This window comes from Eschrichtius robustus, chromosome 12 (genome assembly GCF_028021215.1).
Source record: "Eschrichtius robustus isolate mEscRob2 chromosome 12, mEscRob2.pri, whole genome shotgun sequence".
Lineage (NCBI taxonomy): Eukaryota > Metazoa > Chordata > Mammalia > Artiodactyla > Eschrichtiidae > Eschrichtius > Eschrichtius robustus.
Genome location: NC_090835.1, coordinates 412999 through 430878, shown reverse-complemented (window position 1 = coordinate 430878; position 17880 = coordinate 412999). Strand labels below are relative to the sequence as shown.

The following is a 17880-nucleotide window of genomic DNA, read 5'->3' as shown; positions in this document are numbered from 1 at the left end:
GGATGCAGGGCTGCTGGGGACGGCGTGTGGGGCTCAGCGTCTGCAGCCTTCCCGTGATGTCCTCCTGTGCTCTGTCCCAGGCTGATAAGGGCCCTGAAGGGTCCCGTCCCCGGGTCCCGCGGTGTGGCGGCCCTCCATGCGCATGGCCGTCTCCCCAGGGCGGGCTGGTCCGCTCACTCTGCCCTGCGCGGCTGAGCGGCTTCTCCGCTCATCCCTGCAGGGGCGCGGTCATGTGCACGGCTGCAGTGGCCCAGGTCCCGGTGCAATGGCAGTGCGTGGCCCCTGCCCTGGAGTCGGGGCGCGCCCGTCTGCTCAGTGACTCAGTTCCCTGAAACGGTGGCAGTGAGGGTCACCTGCACGGGACCGTGCTTGTTGATCTTCCTTTTACAAATGTGCGTCGTATGGATTTTCGCTGTAAAAAGTACCACAAAGTAAAAGACCGTGACTGGTTTCTCTTGCAGTGTGACTATATTAATGCCCCCACCGTGGTGTTCACGCCCCTGGAGTACGGCTGCTGCGGGTACGCGGAGGAGAAAGCCGTGGAAGTGTACCGGAAGGAGAATCTGGAAGTAAGGTGGTGTGACTCTGGCATGTTCAGACCTTCTCTTTTAATCCACGGTTTGTCTTCAGTCACTTTTTGTTTTGTAGTTTTGCGAGTTACCGTAATGGTTGTATTGTAGGAAATTGTATTCCTACTTCAGGAAAATTGGAAATCATGTAAACCCTGTCTGTAGCAACCTGTAATAATTACACAGCTGGGGAAAGAAGGACATATGCTGTGGGCATCAGGGCTCCGAGCTACAGCAACAGGCGTCTGCCTGAGGAAGCTTATGGGAGGGTCGCCGTGCGACCTTCGGGGGCGCGGGAGTGTCTGAGGCCTTGGGGAGGGGTGGGAACCAGGAGCTGGGAGGCGTGTCAGCTCCTCCTCTTCCTGGTGGGAGTTTGTGCGCGTGCGCGGGCAGTGCTGACCCTTTAGGAACAGAAATGCACGTAGCGGGAGAATGTGGCCCTTCCCTGCTCCGAGTTCACCCGTAGTTCTGGTCTTTGGAGGAACTGACTGACTCACTGTTTCTCGTCTCAATTACAAATTATGAGGGACGATCGCTGGTCCGGGCCGGGTCTGCCGTCCAGCCCCTCCCGCTTGGCGTGACGGGAGCCGGACTCAGGCAGGACCTGGTCCGGGACCCTCCGCCACCTGCAGGCTCAGGGGAGAGGCAGGTCCGGGGCTGTCGGCCTGCTGGGGCTGTGGGCTCCTCAGACGCCCCGAAGGTGCTCTCACCCTCCCTCCACCCCTGCCCGTCTGGTCATAACCGCCTCGTAAGCGGGTGGTTCAGGTGGCTTCTCCCTGCACCTCCTCCCCACACAGGAGGGGTGGGGAGGTGAGAAGGGTCAGAGGTTGAGGACTGCTCGCCGTTTGAAGCAGGTGAGTTGAAGTCGCAGGCCCTCCCCTGGTTACGGGGCGTCCTCTGAAGCACAGCACCGAGGCTCCTGCGCTGAACGGCCGAATGACTTCCTGAGACGCTCCTGTATGTTTCCGGGGTGGGGGACCAGAATGATGACAGATGGTGCGATTTTAGGTGGTGTTTCCAATGAGAAATTTCCATTTTAGAGGACATTATTTGATCAGTGTTTATAATTCACTTCTGGTAATAATGAACCACCCATTTGCAGTGCTGAACTTTTACTTGGGTCTTGGAAAAGTGATGGTAACAATTATGGATTTAACACTTAGTTCTAAAACTTTCTGAGATCAATGAGAAATTAAGCTCTGCAGGCACGTGAGAGGAAGGATGCAGGAGGCTGTACCCCAGATAAAGGGATGTCTCTGTAGGAAGGGTTCCCAGGTTTGTGGAGTTACTTTAAGGTCTCTTTCCTAAGGCTCACTGCAGATCAACTCACCTAGTCTGTACATTTATTTACTGCATTTTACAGGACTGAAAATTTGATTTATTAGTATTTTTTTAATATTCCAACTATAAAGAGGAATGAGGAAGCCTCTCATAAATACACATATAATTTCTTTTAAATGAGGAAATTCAGGTGAAAAGAAGATGAGGGTAGAAACAATAAGACGGCGTAAGAAGAAAGATTAATTTGTTCACAAAATTCATGCCGTTAAGTCCGGTGGACTTTCATCTGTCTGATAATGAACTTGTATGCAGAGTATCTAAAGAACTCTTACAACGCAACAATAAAAAAACCCCAAATAACCCAATTTTTTAAAGGGCAAAGAATCTGAATAGATACTTCTCCAAAGAACATACGCAAATGGCCAATAAGCACATGAAAAAGTTCTCAGTATCATTAATCACCAGGGAAACGTACATCCAGATCTTAGTGAGACACCACAGGGATGGTTTGTAAAAATGGTCACCGTTTCTGTGGGTTGTCTTCTCACCTTCGTGATGGTGCCCTTTGAAGCACGAAAATCTTTCATTCTGATGAAGTCCAATATGTCTTTTTTGTTTTCTGTTGCCACATGCACTTTTGATGTCACTTCTGACAAACCAGTGCCTAATCCAAAGTCGTGAAGATTGATGCCTATGTTTTTCCTTCTAAGAGTTTTACAGTTTTCAGCTCTTACATCTGGGTCTGTGATCCATTCTGAGTTATTTTTTGTACACGTGTGAGGTAGGGGTCCGACTTCATTCTTTTGCGTGTGGATGCCCATTTCTCTGTGAATAACTTCTACCTAGTAAAGGAAACACCGCCAATGATCTAGCTACAAATTTGAGTATAATTGGGAGGGTGGGGAGGAGAGTGCAGGGGCCGGGGAGGAACGAGTTAAATCCTCCTCCTCAATAGGGCGAGTCAGTAAGTGAAGCCGAGCGTAGGGGAGTCGGGTAAGTGCAGCGTAAGCGTGCTGTGTAGAAGCACGGGGCGCGAACGACCGCGCGCAGGAGGTGCAGGTGGTTGTGCTGACTGACTGAAGAGGGCACCGGGGCGGCCCAGGTGGCTGGGTTCATGACAGAGCTTTGAAAATTTGCAGTTATTGTGTATAATTTGATTAAAAAATTAAAACTTTTAAGAAAGACAATCATAGGGAGATTTTGTTTGTTTGTTTGTTTTGGCCTTGCCGCGCGGCGTGTGGGATCTTAGTTCCCCGACCAGGGATCGAATCTGCACCCTCAGCAGTGAAAGCACCCAGTCCTAAGCACTGGACCACCAGGGAATTCCCAAGCGTGATTCTGAATAAGGAGAGTACTCGGGGGAGACCAGTCCTGTCAGAGACTGAAATGTATCCTGTAACTACAGTAATTAGACTTGTGCCGGAGTGGCACGCAGGTGGACAGAAAGATTAGTGGGACAGAATTTGGAGCCCAGATTGATTCAAGCGCTTAGAAGAATTAACGTGTGGTAAAGGTGGTATTTTAAATCTGTGGGAAAGGACGTTCATTTAAGGGTGCTGGAGTCTAAGGGGACAGCATTCAGGAAAAATACGAAGTTGGGTCCACACTTCACACCCACTTTGAACCAGAAGGATCAGAAACTTAAAGTAAAATCTTGCAAGTACCAGGAGGAAAAACAGACCTAACACACACGAGGAAAGGAGCGGGAGGGGTGTGGGAAGAGGGGTCGGTGCAGGGGCTCAGGGCGCATGAAAGCCAGGAGCTTGCAGTTTCAGAAATCCTGTTTAAAACCTTGGAGTTTGCACCATTTCTTTTCTTAACCTTAGGGGTGTATTTTAGGAATACTATCTTGAGATGAAGAAGCATTTATCTTCTGTTCCTAATAGCCACAGAGATTGACAGGTTTGTATTAAAATGTGAGGAAGAGTTTATTTCTCTCCTGTTAAATAGACATGTTTCATGTTAAATCTAATGGTTTTTGTTACAAGTAGCTGTGGACTATGGTGTGTTTTAAATAAAAATGTCATTTTAACTACGTACGCATTAACCACTGATGCTTCCTTAACTTTTAAAATGGTTATTTCTGGGCAGTGGGATTTTTTTCCCGCTTTCTTTGTAATTCTCTGCACTGTGTTATTCTTTTAATAACCTTGTATCATTGTTATAAAAACAATAAAGACAGTATTCCAACTGTAAAATACATCATCCTGTTAAAGAACAAAGAACCAGTACTTAAATCCCTCCGCTGCAGGGGATAGTTGAGAGCACATTCTCATCGTGGCAGTGCACACAGATCCACCGCCTTCTGTGTGGGTGATTAGGCGGAGGACCACCGGGACGTGTAGCCGCCCCGAGGGGATGAGGGGACTGACGGTGTGTGGTCCGCCCCTGAGGCCTGAGCGGGTTGGGAGCCTTCGAGGTACCCTGGGCTCTGGGGGAGGGGGGCCTTCAGGTGGCGGAGGCAGTGTTCCTCGTACCGCGGGTGGCTGGACTGTCTTGTGGCTTCTGCTTCTCCTAGATTTGGTTTGAATATGAACCTCACAGGAGGTGTGTGAACTGGTGGAGGGCAGAACCTAAGGCTTTCTTTACTGTCTCAGCCCCACAGGGCCTGGAGCGTTGGCTGCTTGGCGAGTAGCTCTCTAGGTGCTTGAGAACCGAAGTTAGTTAATCGGAGATGTTTTGGGACTAACGGCAGAGCAAAGCAAAGGTCACACGCTCTGCAGCTGGCAGTTAGGAGCTCGCCCAGATGCTCCCGTCAGATTCATAAGCTGGTATCATGCAAGTTTAAATTTCTGAGAGCTGGTACAGAAACTGTCGTCTTTGTATATAATAAGGAGCCTGTCAAGGAGCGGTCTCCATGGACACCGACCTTGGCCTCTCTCTTGCAGGTCTACCACACTTTGTTCTGGCCTCTCGAGTGGACAGTGGCCCGCAGAGACAGCAACACCTGTTACGCAAAGATCATCTGCAGTAAATTCGACAATGTACGTCATACGGTTGGAAGCAGGAATGCTCTGATTTTAAAACAAAGCCTTTATTCTAGTATTTGGGTTTTTATAATCTCTTTAAAGATAGCTCTAAGGGCCAGGTGGAAATCCTTGGAACTGTTACCCAGGCACTGTGTTTGCAGAGTGACAGTTGGGCAGTGACTTACCTTTTCAAAATCATCAGAATGTGTCACTCCAGAGCTGTCTAACTTGGCAGTTTAGAAGTACAGGATCTGTGAAAATTTGGGTCATCAGTGATGACATGTAAGGCGTATGTTTGTGTACATTTGGAAATACAGGCATACCTCGAAGGTATTGTGGTTAGGTTCCAGACCACTGCAATAAATCGAGTTTTGCAGTAACGTGAGCCACAAAATTCTTTGGTTTTCCAGTGCTTATAAAGGTTATGTTTACACTATACGGTAGTGTATTATGTGTGCAATCGCATTATGTCTAAAAAGACAGTGTACGACCTTAACTTAAAAATATGCTAAAAAACCCTGACCACCCCCTGAGCCTCAGCCAGCTGTAGCCCTTCTGCCGGTGCAGGGTCTCGCCTCCAGTGCTGGCGGCCGCTGACCGGTCAGGATGGAGGCGGCTGCGGCCATTTCTGAGAACAAAGCCTCCATGAAGTTCGCCGCACTGATGGACTCTTCCTTTCATGAGTGATTTCCCTGGAGCAGCAATGCTGTTTGGCAGCGATTTACCCACAGAACTTCCTTCAAAACTGCAGTCAGTCCTCTCAAACCCTGCAGCTCCTTTATCAACGAAGTTTGTGTCGTGTCCTAAGGCCTTTGCTGTCGTTTCAACTCTCTTCACAGCCTCTTCACCAGCAGTAGATTCCGTGTTAGGAAACCACTCTCTCTGCTCATCCATAAGAAGCAGCCCCTCATCCGTTCACGTTTCATCACAAGATGGCAGCAGTTCAGTCCCACCTTCAGCCTCCACTTCTAGCTCTAGTTCCCCTGCCGTTTCCACCACGTCTGCAGTCCTTCCTCCACGACGTCTCGAACCCCTCAAAGTCATCCAGGAGGGCTGGAATCAGCTTCTTCCAAACTCCTCTTAATTTTGATATGTTGACCTCTTCCCATGAATCACAAATGTTCTTTTTTTTTAAATTTTTATTGGCCGTGCCATGCGCGCGAGGCACGTGGGATCCTAGTTCCCCGACCAGGGATCGAACCCACGCCCCCTGCACGGGAGGCACGCAGTCTTAACCACCGGACCGCCAGGGAAGTCCCGCAAATGTTCTTAACGGCATCTAGAATGGTGAAGGTTTTCAATTTACTTTGCTCAAATCCATCAGAGGAATCACTGTCTATGGCAGCTACAACCTAACAAAGTGTATTTCTTATTTATTTATTTATTTATCTATCTATTTATTTATTTATTTATTTATGGCTGTGTTGGGTCTTCGTTTCTGTGCGAGGGCTTCTCTAGTTGTGGCAAGTGGGGGCCACTCTTCATCACGGTGCGCGGGCCTCTCATTATCGCGGCGTCTCTTGTTGCGGAGCACAGGCTCCAGACGCGCAGGCTCAGTAATTGTGGCTCACGGGCCCAGTTGCTCCGCGTCATGTGGGATCTTCCCAGACCAGGGCCCGAACCCATGTGCCCTGCATTGGCAGGCAGACTCTCAACCACTGCGCCACCAGGGAAGCCCCCAAAGTGTATTTCTTAAATAATAAGTCTTGAAAGTCAAAATCACTTCTTGATCTGTAGGCTGTAGAAAGGATGTTGTGTTGTCAGGCATGAAAACAACATTAATCCCATTGTCCATCTCCATCAGAGCTCTTGGGTGACCAGGTGCGTTGTCAGTGAGCAGTAACCTACTGCCCCTTTCTTTTACTTTTGTCCAAATTTCCGTTTCTGGAGTGTCACCCCACCACTCACTGTCTTCCTGGAGCTATGCTGAAAATCACGAACAGGCTTCCATCTCTCAGAAGCTCCTCACTTTCATTAATAAGTGGCTTCCCCCTCTCTGGGCCGCTCCTTCTCCCACTTTGCTGCACGTGCACCCCTCAGAGTTTCCCGTCCACGGCCCCCTGGGAGCGCAGCTCACGGGGCATCCGTTTGCCCGCCTGCCGCGGGTGCCCGGAGAGTGGGGGGCACAGACTCCTGCCGCCTGTCATGCTCTCTCTCTTCACCCTGTGCACTTTAACCCTGAAGCTCTGGATGAAGAAAAGTGATGAGAAAACATGGACAGAGGAAGCCTGAGTGCTGGGAGTGCACGGGGACGAGCCCGCGTCCCCCGGGCCTGCATGCGCGCAGGGACGAGAGCCGCGCGTCCTTGCGGCTCGCAGTCCCTGGGGTGGGGAGCAGGGGCCGCCGGCCACTCCTCGGTGTCTGCTGAGCCGCCTCGGAGCCTGGCAGCCTGCATCCTGGGCTGGGAGTAGCGCCTGCTGCCTCGGAACTTAGACTTATTCCAGCCTTGGCTGTTAGTTGGGATTTGTCGTGTTGTCGTTTAGCGCTATCTCAGTGTAATGCAGAAATGTCCATCATACTAACAGACTCCTTCGTGCAGCAGGTTAATTGTTCATTCCGGTAAATCGTGAGTGCATGTTAACGCAGGATGTGCATTTACTGGCTCACCTAACAGATTCTCGCAGGGCACGGTTTCATGGTGGTGTTCTCTACTCAGTTCAGCGTTAGAAGTGCTTTTCTGTGGGAGTTGCCGTCAGTTTCAATGGTGAACTTGGGATGACGAGATTCCTATTCAGATCCTTAACCTACTGGCTTCCCTTTGGAAGGATCGGGTGATAGGATTTCACGTCCTTGGACCGAAGGCCGGAGAGATCACCCAAGGATTTGCAGCCGCCATGAAGTGTGGGCTCACAAAGCAGCAGCTGGACGACACCATTGGGATCCACCCCACGTGTGCAGAGGTACGGACACAGGAGCTTGTAGACGTGGACTCGGTTGGTGTGGTCTGGAAAACTGTGATAAAGCATGTTGTCAATAGACAAATTTTATGTTAATAACTGCTTTGTATGCCTTAAAGGATAATATCGATGTTGTATTCAGGACGTGATTTCTTGCAGCAGAGCTCAAGTACCGACAGCTGAGTGTGAATTCGTGTTGTTTCCTTCCCGTGGGCAGGTGTTCACCACCTTGGAGATCACGAAGTCATCGGGGCTGGACATCACGCAGAAGGGCTGCTGAGGCTAAGCCGCTGCTGTCGCTTTCCTTGTCCCGCTCCCGTTTCTGTGAAGGCGGCGTGCTCTCGGGTAAGCCCGGGGACAGCGTGGGGACAAGGAGGCGGGACAGCAGCAGTGCCGTCCACCCGCCTGGCTGACGGGGGGGGCAGCCACGCTGCGTCCTTGACGTCTTAGCTCGGAGCCGCCAGGTGAGCCAAGACTGACCTCTTCCCCATCAGCTCCCCTGACAGACCTTTTAGTCACACGACTCATCTAAGTCGATGTCCCTGGTTGCTAGTGTTTTTATCCCCTTGCTTTGTTGAGTCCATGGAAATATTTTCTTTTATGAAACTGACTATAAAGTGGGCATCTTCAGCACATGGGCGTCTGGGATGCCCCCGTAGCTGCCGCAGAGCACTAGCGCGCCGTCTTCTCCTATGGGCACATGTGGAGCCATGGGCAGACCTCCTCGCCCTCTTCTGGTTCCCGAAAGTGACCACCTGGCCGCTCTCCTCTTCGTGTCACTGGACTGAGCAGAATATCTCACGTCAGAGAGAGATGCTTGGACTTCTCATGTTGATCTTAAGAATAATATTTAAAAGTTCTCAATACTGTATCATGTGAAACGTAATTGAAAACTATTTAGGTGGTTCTCTTCTCAGTCTGTTTCCTTACGGTTGGGTTCAGTAAGTGAACAGGTGACGTTAGGAGATTCCTTTTGAGTTTGCACACCTGTCAGCATCTAAAAGGCCCTTGAGGTGGGAGGCCCGCCCAGGGTCGTTTTGGAACCTTGTTTCCTTGGGAGCAGACCTCCCCAGCACCAAGTTGAGGGTTCCAGGCAGCAGTGCTCTCCTGGGCCGTACGCTGGCCGCCTGCTTCTGTGGTCAGAACATCTGGGCATACGTTTTAAAAGAAGCTCTAAGCCAGGAACCAATTAGGGAGCACCATCTGTGGACGGGGCTGGGGCGGGGATTGGGCACCCAGAGTAAGGCACGCAGGATCCAGTTACAGACTCGCCTTTCTACTGGGGAGGCAAAAGCAAGAGAGGCGGGTGGAGCGATTGCTGTAACTGAGGTGGGAACAGGAGATGTTGCTTATTTCCCCTGGATGTGGGTTGGGGGGCAGCTGAACAGAGTGCAATGCAAGCAGCTGTATTGGAGCTACATTTGGGCTACTCACTTCAAGAGTGTTTTCTCTTACTTGTTGGAGCATTTTTATAGCAGCTGCTTTAACATCTTTGTCAGGTAATACTGCTCTCTGTGTGATCTCAGCATTGGTATCTATTCATTGTCTTTTCTCATGCAAATAGATTTTCTCCTAGGATCATACACCGTAACCAAGTGAGATTTATGTCTGGAATGCAAGAATGATTCAACGTGCAAAAATCAATCAGTGTAGTACACCATATCAGCAGAATGAAGGAAAAAAACCACGTGATCATCTCAATTGATGCTGAAAAAGCATTTGACAAAATTTCACACACTTTCCCGATTAAAAAGTACTGAACAAACTAGGAATAGAAGAAAACTACCTCTACATAATAAAAGCCACATATGAAAACCCCGCGATTACCATCTAACTCAATGGTGAAAGACTGAAAGCTTTTAGTCTAATATCAGGAACAAGACAAGGATGTCCCCTTTTGCCACTTCTGTTCAACATAGTACTTACTGAAAGTTCTAGCCAGATCAATTAGGCAAGAAAAAGAAATAACAGGCATCCAAATTTGGAAAGAAAGAAGTAGAACTATCTCTGTTCACAGATGTTACGGTCTTGTATGTAGAAAACACTAAAGATTCCACACGCACAGACACAGAAACTGTTAGAACTAATAAATGAGTTCAGCAAATAGCAGGATTTCAAAATCAACACCAAAATATCAGTTGAATTTCTATATACTAACAATGACCAATCTGAAAAGGAAATTAAGAAAATAATTCCATTTACAATAGCCCGAAAAAGAATTACATTCATAGGAACTAAATTAACCCAAGAGATGAAATAGTCGTACAGTGAAAACTACAAAATGTTGCTGAAAAAAAGAACACAAGTAAGTGGAAAGACATCCCACATTTCTGGATTGAAAAGCTTAATATTGTTAAAATGTCAGTTATGCCCAAAGCAATCTGTAGATTCAGATTCTGTCAAAATCCCAGCAATGATTTTTAAAATTTATTTATTTATATTTCTGGCTGCGTTGGGTCTTCGTTTCTGTGCGAGGGCTTTCTCTAGTTGCGGAAAGCGGGGGCCACTCTTCATCGCGGTGCGCGGGCCTCTCACTATCGCGGCCTCTCTTGTTGCGGAGCACAGGCTCCAGGCGCGCAGGCTCAGTAGTTGTGGCTCACGGGCCCAGTTGCTCCGCAGCATGTGGGATCCTCCCAGACCAGGGCTCGAACCCGCGTCCCCTGCATTGGCAGGCAGACTCCCAACCACTGCGCCACCAGGGAAGCCCCCAGCAATGATTTTTGCAGAAATAGAAGAACCCATCCTAAAATTCACATGGAATCTGAAGGGACTCTGAATATTCAGAACAATCATGGAAGAGAACAAAGTGGGAGATCTCATACTTCCTAATTTCAAAATTCACTGCAAATCATCAACAATCAAAACAGTGTGGTACTGGCACAAAGAGGGACCTATAGACCAATGGAAGAGAATAGAGGGCCTTGAAATAAAGCCTCAGTATATGAGCAAGGGTGCCAAGACCACTTAACGGGAAAAGAACAATCTTTTCACCAGATGGTGCTGGGGAACCACATGTAAAAGAATGACGTTGGATCCTTGCCTAACATCATATACAAACATTAAGTGAAAATGGATCAAAGACTTAAATGTAAAAGCAAAAGCTATAAAACTCTTAGAAGAAAACATAGGGCAAAAGATTCATGACATTGAATTTGGCAATCAGTCTTGTATATGATGAAAGGCCAGGTAACAAGAGAAAAAATGGACAAATTGGACCTCAGGAGAATTTAAAGCTTTCTGCAGTAAAGGACACTAGGACAGTATTTACAGAGTAAAAAGACAAACCACAGAATGAGAGGAAATATTTGCAAGCCACGTATCTGAAAATCCAGAATATAATATCCAGAATATATCGAGAACTTCCAAAACACAATAACATAAAAACAAACCACCCAGTTTGAAAATGGGCAAAGGACTTTAATAGACCTTTGTCCAAAGCAGATGCACAAATGGCCGATAAGCACATGAAGAGCTGCTCAGTGCCACTAGTCATCAGAGAAATGCAAATCAGAAGCACAGTGAGATACCACCTCACGCCCATCAGGGTGGCTGTTGTTCAAAAAAAAAAAAAAAACGCAACAAATGTCAGTGAGGATGTGGAGAAACAGGAACCCACGTGTGCCATTAGGAGTGTGAAATGGTGGTACTGCCACTGTGGAAAACAGTCTGGCAGTTCCTCAAAAAATTAAAAACAGCATCACCATATGATCTGGCAATTCCACTTCTGAATATACACTCAAAAGAACTGAAAGCAGAGTCTCCAAGAGATATTTGTACACCATGTTCATAGCATTATTCACAATAGCCAGAAGGTGGAAGAAACCCAAGTATCCATCCACAGATGAATAGATAAAGAAAATGTGGACTTCACATACAATGAAATATTATTCAGCCTTAAAAAGGAAGAAAATTCCTACATGAATTTCATCAGCGTGGACGAACCTTGAGGACATTATATGCCAAGTGAAATAAGCCGGTGACAGAACTGGGGATATCGTACAATTTCTCTTAAATGAGAGCAGTCAAATCCGTAGAGACAAAGTAGGATGGCGGGGCCAGGGGCTGGGGGAGGGGAAGGGGGAGGGGCTGTTTAACGGGGACAGAGTTTTAGTTTTGCAAAATGAAGAACGTTCTGGAGATGGAGGGTACTGATGGGTGCACAACGGTGTGCGTGTACTTAGCACTGAACTGTACACTTAAAAATGGTTAAGATGGTTATTTTGATCTTATGTGTATTTTACCACAGTTTTTAAAATGCATTTAATTGTATGTGAATTAGCCCTTACTAAAGTTGATTTAAAGAAACAAACCAACAGCAAAAAAAGCCCAAGACCAGATGGCTTTACTGGTGTAATTCTGCCAAACGTTAAAGAAACATTAACACCAATCCCTCTCAGAATCTTCCCAAAAAACTGAAGAAGAGAGAGCACTTCCTAACTCATTCTATGCATCAATATCACCCTGCCACCAAAGCCAGACAAAGACACTACAAGAAAAGAAAGCTACAGACCAGTATCCCTGGTGATTATAGATGCAAAAATCCTCAACAAAATAATAGCAAAGTAAATTCAACAGCATCTTTAAAGGATTATATACCGAGTGAGTTTTATCCCCAGGGTGCAAGGGTGTTTCATAATAAGGAAATCAGTGAATGCAATACACCACATTAATAGAGTGATGGGTAAAAACCACATGATCATCTCAATTGATGCAAAAAAAAGCATTTGACAAAATCCAACATGATAAAGCCATATATGAAAAACCTACAGATCGCACCGTACTCAGTATTGAGAGACGGAAAGGTTTTTTTTCCCCCGGGATCAGCAACAAGATAAAGATGCCTCCTTTGCCCACTGCTCATTCAACGAGTCCTGGAAGTTCTAGAGAGAGCAGTTAGGCAAGAAAAAGAAACAAAAGGCATCCAAATTGGAAAAGAAGTAAAGTTATGTCTCTTCACAGATGCTATGATCTTATACGCAGAAAACCCTAGAGAACCCACAAAAACCGTTAGTGGTAAATGCATCCAGTTTGCAGGGTACGACGGAGAGTGCCTTGGGGACATGGCACAGGGAATGTGACAACACAACCTCAGGGTCCAGCCCCTGCAGTCTGTGCCCGTCCTTCCCAGGACCAGCTCCGCGTGGAATGAATCGGCCCCAAGACCCCAGTATTTCTCAGCCCTCATGTCGCAGCACACCCACAGCACCAAGGCTATGACCACTTGTGCCCCTAGAGCCAGATCGTCCCCTGGCTTTGGTGACACCGCTCTCTGTGTCTTCTCCATCTGTGTCTCTCTCTGGTTCGTGGGCATCAAATGTTGACTTGGTCATTAAACGTTGGAGTATCTTAACCGTCAGCCTGATGCCCTCCGAACTTCTGCTGCGCTCTGTCCCCTTTGGATGAGTATCTTCAGTTACTGTTGATACACCAGTGACACCCGAACTACTGTCTTAAGGCCAGACTTCACCCGTCTCAATCTCAGACCCAGATGTTTAACTGCCTAAGTGGAGGGACATCTCAGAGGGTCAGACTCAGCCTGACCAAGACTGGACCCGTCGTCTCCCTCCATGGCTCCGTCCAGTCCCATCTGGGGGCAAAGAAGGAAACCCAGCATCGCCTTGAGCCCCTCATGGCCTCCATCGCCACCACGCTGTGTTACTTTTATCTCCTAAACATCTCTCAGGCCCGCCCCCTTCCCTCTGTTCTCTTAGCACCTCGCTCCAAGGTGCCGCCGTCTGTCTCTCGCGTCACTTACCCCGATGGCCCCTGGTCCGCCCGCTCCCGCTCCTGGCCCCATTCTCTTTGTTCTCCACACAGAGCCAGAGCCATATTTTCAAAGCGCGCGTCTTGTCATCTCTCTCCTCACTGACAATCTGTAGCAGCCTTGGGAAGCCCCGGCGGGCCTCGCTTTGACCCGCTGCCCTCACGAGCAGAGTCCTCCTTTCAGCCCTGCTGCTCGATGACCAGGCTGGAAAGGAGGTGAGGGGCATAAAAAGCGAGGAAAGGTCAGCCCCGCCGCCGGCCCCACGGGTTCTGCCGCCTCCCAGACCAAAGCTCACGTCCCCTCGGTACCGTGACCTCGCGCCAATGGGACCCCTGGAAAGTTCTCACCCCCTCCTCCACAGCCCCGAGACGCAGACACGGAGGCTCCGAGAGGGTCCTGTGTGCCCAGGGTGGCATGGCGAGTCGGGCAGAGGCCGGGCTCTCACCTGGTGCGCCCACAGCCAGCCCAGCCCTTCACAGACCCAACCACTGTGTGAGCTCAGAGGGGCCGACAGTGCCCTGGGCCCCAGCCCGTGCCGACGCTCCCCTGCTGTTCCTTCTAAGCCGTAGTCCGAGACGCCGTGGCCCAGAGAAGAGTCAAGGGAACCTAAATCAGGCTTAAGGGTGTGGACAGCCTGCTGGGAAGTCCGGCTCCTGCACAGCCCTGGATGCCCGTGTGGGCCCGTCCACCTCCCTCCCAAGCTCCTGGGAATCTCCTGACAGCACAGCCGTCTCGCCAAACCTCCTCCTCCGTCTCACTCTCCCTCTCTTCTGTGACCGCGAGGTTGGCCCTGCGCGGACCTCTGGACCAGGCTGGTGTCCCAGCCAGCCCTCCTGCCCCCTGACCGCCGTGAGGTGCTGACTCAGCACTGCTCTCCCGGGGACGGGACACCACAGGCCCCAGGCCAGGCGTGACCGCCCGGGCCCGAAAGGCTGCCCCCACCTCAGGGCACGAACAGCTCCGGGGAGGTCCCTGCAGGGCTCCCCTGGGACCAGTCGGCAGCTCAGACCTGCCCTGTCCTGCGTCCCTCCCTCGGCATGTCCCTCGACTAGAACCCCCATCTCGGGGCTGTTCCGAGACCCCAGCTGACACGCTCCCTACGTGTTCACTCACAGATAAAGGCCTAGGACGTCAGGGCAGGAGGAGGCCTTGCTTTACACCACATGCCCCTCTCCTCTCCTCTAGTCCCCACTTGGGACGCAGGCGCCCTGGCCTGGGATGCTCGCCGTTGCTTGTCCAGTGGCAACCCTGACGGTTCTGAGCCTGGTGGGGCCTCCACGGGGCAGCAGGCCCCGGAGCTAACCGCCCTCCCCTGCGTTGGCCCAGCCCTACGGCTCCTGGGCTGCGGCCAGGGCTCAGTCAAGGTCAGCCAGAAAAGGGGCTTTTCTGCCACCAGGGCGAGTTGTTCGCTATTTGTAGGCCTTCCCTTGCGCTTAGTCTGAAGGAGGGCTAGGGGGCTCTGCCACCAAACGTGTAGGTGTGGGTGCTCCCGTCCGGGGTCCTCGAAGCGGGAACGCCCGCCAGCCCAGCCCTCACGCAGCTGCCCCCACCGCCATGCCCCGGCCAGCGGGGCTTCAGGCTGGATTCCAAGCCACGTGGCTTAGTGGCTGCAGTGTCACCGATTGTGACCTCAGGGGCTTCTGATGCTGCAGTGAGCCTGTGGGCCTGGCCCCTGGGGCCCTGGGGCCAGTGCTCACCTGGTGCACGGCAGCCGGGACCATAGACAGCGTCTCCCCCGGCTCTGGCGTCATTCAGGCGGCCAGGTGAGTAGCCGGCCCCTTGGGGGGTTCGCTCACCCACTCCTTTCTGGCTGCAGGCTCCCTGCCGGGGGGCTGGCCTTGGCGGGGTGGGGGGGTGGGCAGTGGCCCTCACATCGATCCATACCCTGATGGGTCACTGCCGGGAGCGGGGAGGCAGCCTGTGTGGCTGGGAAGGGCAGCCCCAAGTCGGCTTGGGAGCAGCCGCGGGACGGAGGGCTGCCCGGGACCCGGCAGGGCCCTCCTGCCCCGCGGGAAGCAGGCTCGGCACGGTTTGCAGGGCCAGGCCCAGGGCTTAGGGGGTCTGCAGGTGGGGCCCGGTGGGCGTGGGGTCCCCTCGCCAGCCTCTCCAGGACTGCGCCACGTGGCCCGGACACAGCCCGGACCCCACCTCTTCCCCACGTGCTGGGGGAGGGGGCACGCAGGCCGAGCAGTTCACCTTCTAGAGCCTCCGTTTCCTTACCTGAAAATGGGATGATGGTAATGTGTCCTCCATCAGATGGCAACATTAAACAAGGTCCTGCACGGAGCTCAACAGACACTTCACCTCCTGTGCGGACCCAGCCCCGTCCTGGACCAGGGCCCTCTCCTGGCTCGTCTGGGGAGGGGGGCTGAAAGCTTTACCTGATAACAAAGGGCTGGGGGCCAGGGCCACAGACGGGTCCCTGGTGTCCTCGTAACAACCCTGGTCCCACGTCAGAGGCCACAAAGGCCCCCTAACCTGTGCTGGTGTAGAGCTGCCCCGTCCACACGGCCCTTTGCTGGCGGTAAGTCCGGGTCAGGAGGACTCCTCGGTGGGGCCCGGCCCCCAGGACGCTGTGCTCGGGGCTCACAGGCCAGGGCTTCCCGCGTGGCCTTGTCCAGGTGCTCTGTGCCCAGTGGGGCCATCAGCCTCACGGCCAGCACGCTCCGCCACAACGCTGGGGCACCTGCCCCAGGCAGCCCTCGAAGCCCTCCGGGGGAGCAGCCTGGCCCACCTCTCCACCTCTCCCCCAGGAGAGAAAACCCAATCCCCACTGGGACAGCGGCCTCCTGGGGACCCAGACCCCAGACTTGGGAAGGGGCGCCTTGTTTCCAGGAGGCTTTTCTCCAGATTTCAGGAGGTCCATTATCATGCAAAGTGTTGTCATGGAAACCCAGCTGCTGTGACTAGAGAAGGGTTGGGTGGGCAGCCCCAGCTTGGGATGGGGGGTGGGCTTCAGGTCTGACAGGGAAGGAGGAGCCAGCAGACAGTGGCTGCCCTGCGCTTGTGTGTGGTCAGACGCGGTGCTGCGGGGACGTGACCAGCCTTCGCCCTCCCCGCCTGGTTCCTGGCGGCTCAGCCAGTCCCACGACGGGGGACAGGTGCATGCTGCTGTGGTATGCCTTACTTGGGAGTGGCTCCCGCGGCTCGGCAGGGGTGGGAGGTGAGAAGGGGGGAAAGAGGCACTCCACATGGTGTCTCCACGGTGGGCAACTCCGCCCAGTCCTGCCAGGTCCTCCGCGGGCCGTGCTGTGGGGAGGGTGCCCCGGGGCTGTCCCGGTCAAGGGGCCAAGCAGCCCGGCTTTCCTTCCCCACCCCCTCCCCGCGTCGCCAGCGGGGCTGCTTCCAGGGCACTGGCTCCCGGGGACCTGTCTGGCCCGGCGCAGTCAGACCCGCCGGTCAGGCACGTCCGTGGGTGGCTGACAGCATCCACACCATCCCCACCTGGAACCAGGGCCTCGGCCGGCGCTTCGGGACCTCCCATGCTGGGAGCCTCCGTGCCTGTGGAGCACGGGGTGCCGGCAGGTGGCCGGCATCGGCCCATGAAGGTCACGCACGTGCGGAGGAGCTGGCTGTGGGGACCACAGTGCAGCCACATTAGCACAGCCGCTGGGGCCAAGGGGCACGTGAAGCCCCAGTGGTCAGGTCTTAACCCCAGCCCTTCTCAGCCCTGCCTTGGGTTACCCTTACTCTTGGGTGCCTTAAAAGAGAACCACTCCCAACTGCTGGGCAGGGAAAATGACCCAGCGACTCGAAAACCACGTGGCAGTTCCCTTTAAAACTAAAAATGGGCCTCCATCCGCCTGGTGACTGCACTCCTAGGCGCCTACAACAGAGAAACAAAGTCTTATCTTCGTGCAGAAACTTCTACGTGAACATTTGCAGCAGCTTTATTCATAATGCCTCCAACCTGGGAACTGCCCCGGGGTCCCGTGGGTGACAGTCGGTCCAGCTCAGCCCTGGGCAGGAGCCCCTGCAGACCCAGCCCTGCGACGGCAGGAGGACGCCAGTCTCCAAAGGGTGCCGGCCGCGCAATCCCACCCGTACAACCCCGTGCAGCCACGTCCTCACACAGACGGGAGCAGATCCGTGGTGGCCGCGGCTGGGGTGCGCTGGAGGGAGGATGTGGCTGCCGGCAGGGGAGCAGCTGGGAGCCTCCTGGGGCCGGTCAGCCGAGCGTCCGCTCGACTGTGGGGCAACACGGAGCCACACACGGCATAGAACCGCATAGAGCTGCACGCACGCTTAAACACACACGTACACCCACACACACTCGTACACAAGCAAACAGACATACACATATACACACTACACCCTAACACACTCAGACACACTATACACACACACAAACACACACACACACTCACAGCAGAGCAAGCATCCTGGAGCACAGCCCTCCC

The 17880-nt window shown here is 52.3% G+C and overlaps 2 protein-coding genes across 5 annotated transcripts in view; both read left to right on the top strand.

The window, feature by feature from the left end:
* The window catches only part of TXNRD3 (thioredoxin reductase 3), a 42183-nt gene extending 34061 nt beyond the window's left edge, over window positions 1-8122 (top strand). The window contains exons 13-16 of the mRNA XM_068557844.1: window positions 462-569; window positions 4739-4834; window positions 7585-7719; window positions 7934-8122. Coding sequence (XP_068413945.1) covers window positions 462-569; window positions 4739-4834; window positions 7585-7719; window positions 7934-7996 — 402 coding nt within the window. The 3' untranslated portion in view covers window positions 7997-8122. The remainder of the gene's footprint in view (window positions 1-461; window positions 570-4738; window positions 4835-7584; window positions 7720-7933) is intronic.
* The window catches only part of C12H3orf22 (chromosome 12 C3orf22 homolog), a 24631-nt gene continuing 14732 nt past the window's right edge, over window positions 7982-17880 (top strand). For 3 of the 4 annotated variants that reach the window (XM_068557253.1, XM_068557250.1, XM_068557252.1), the window contains exon 1: window positions 7982-8061. The gene's annotated coding sequence lies outside the window, so the exon portion shown is untranslated. Of the gene's footprint in view, window positions 8062-16428; window positions 17588-17880 lie in introns of those variants that run through there. The other variant, XM_068557251.1, reaches the window with a different exon arrangement.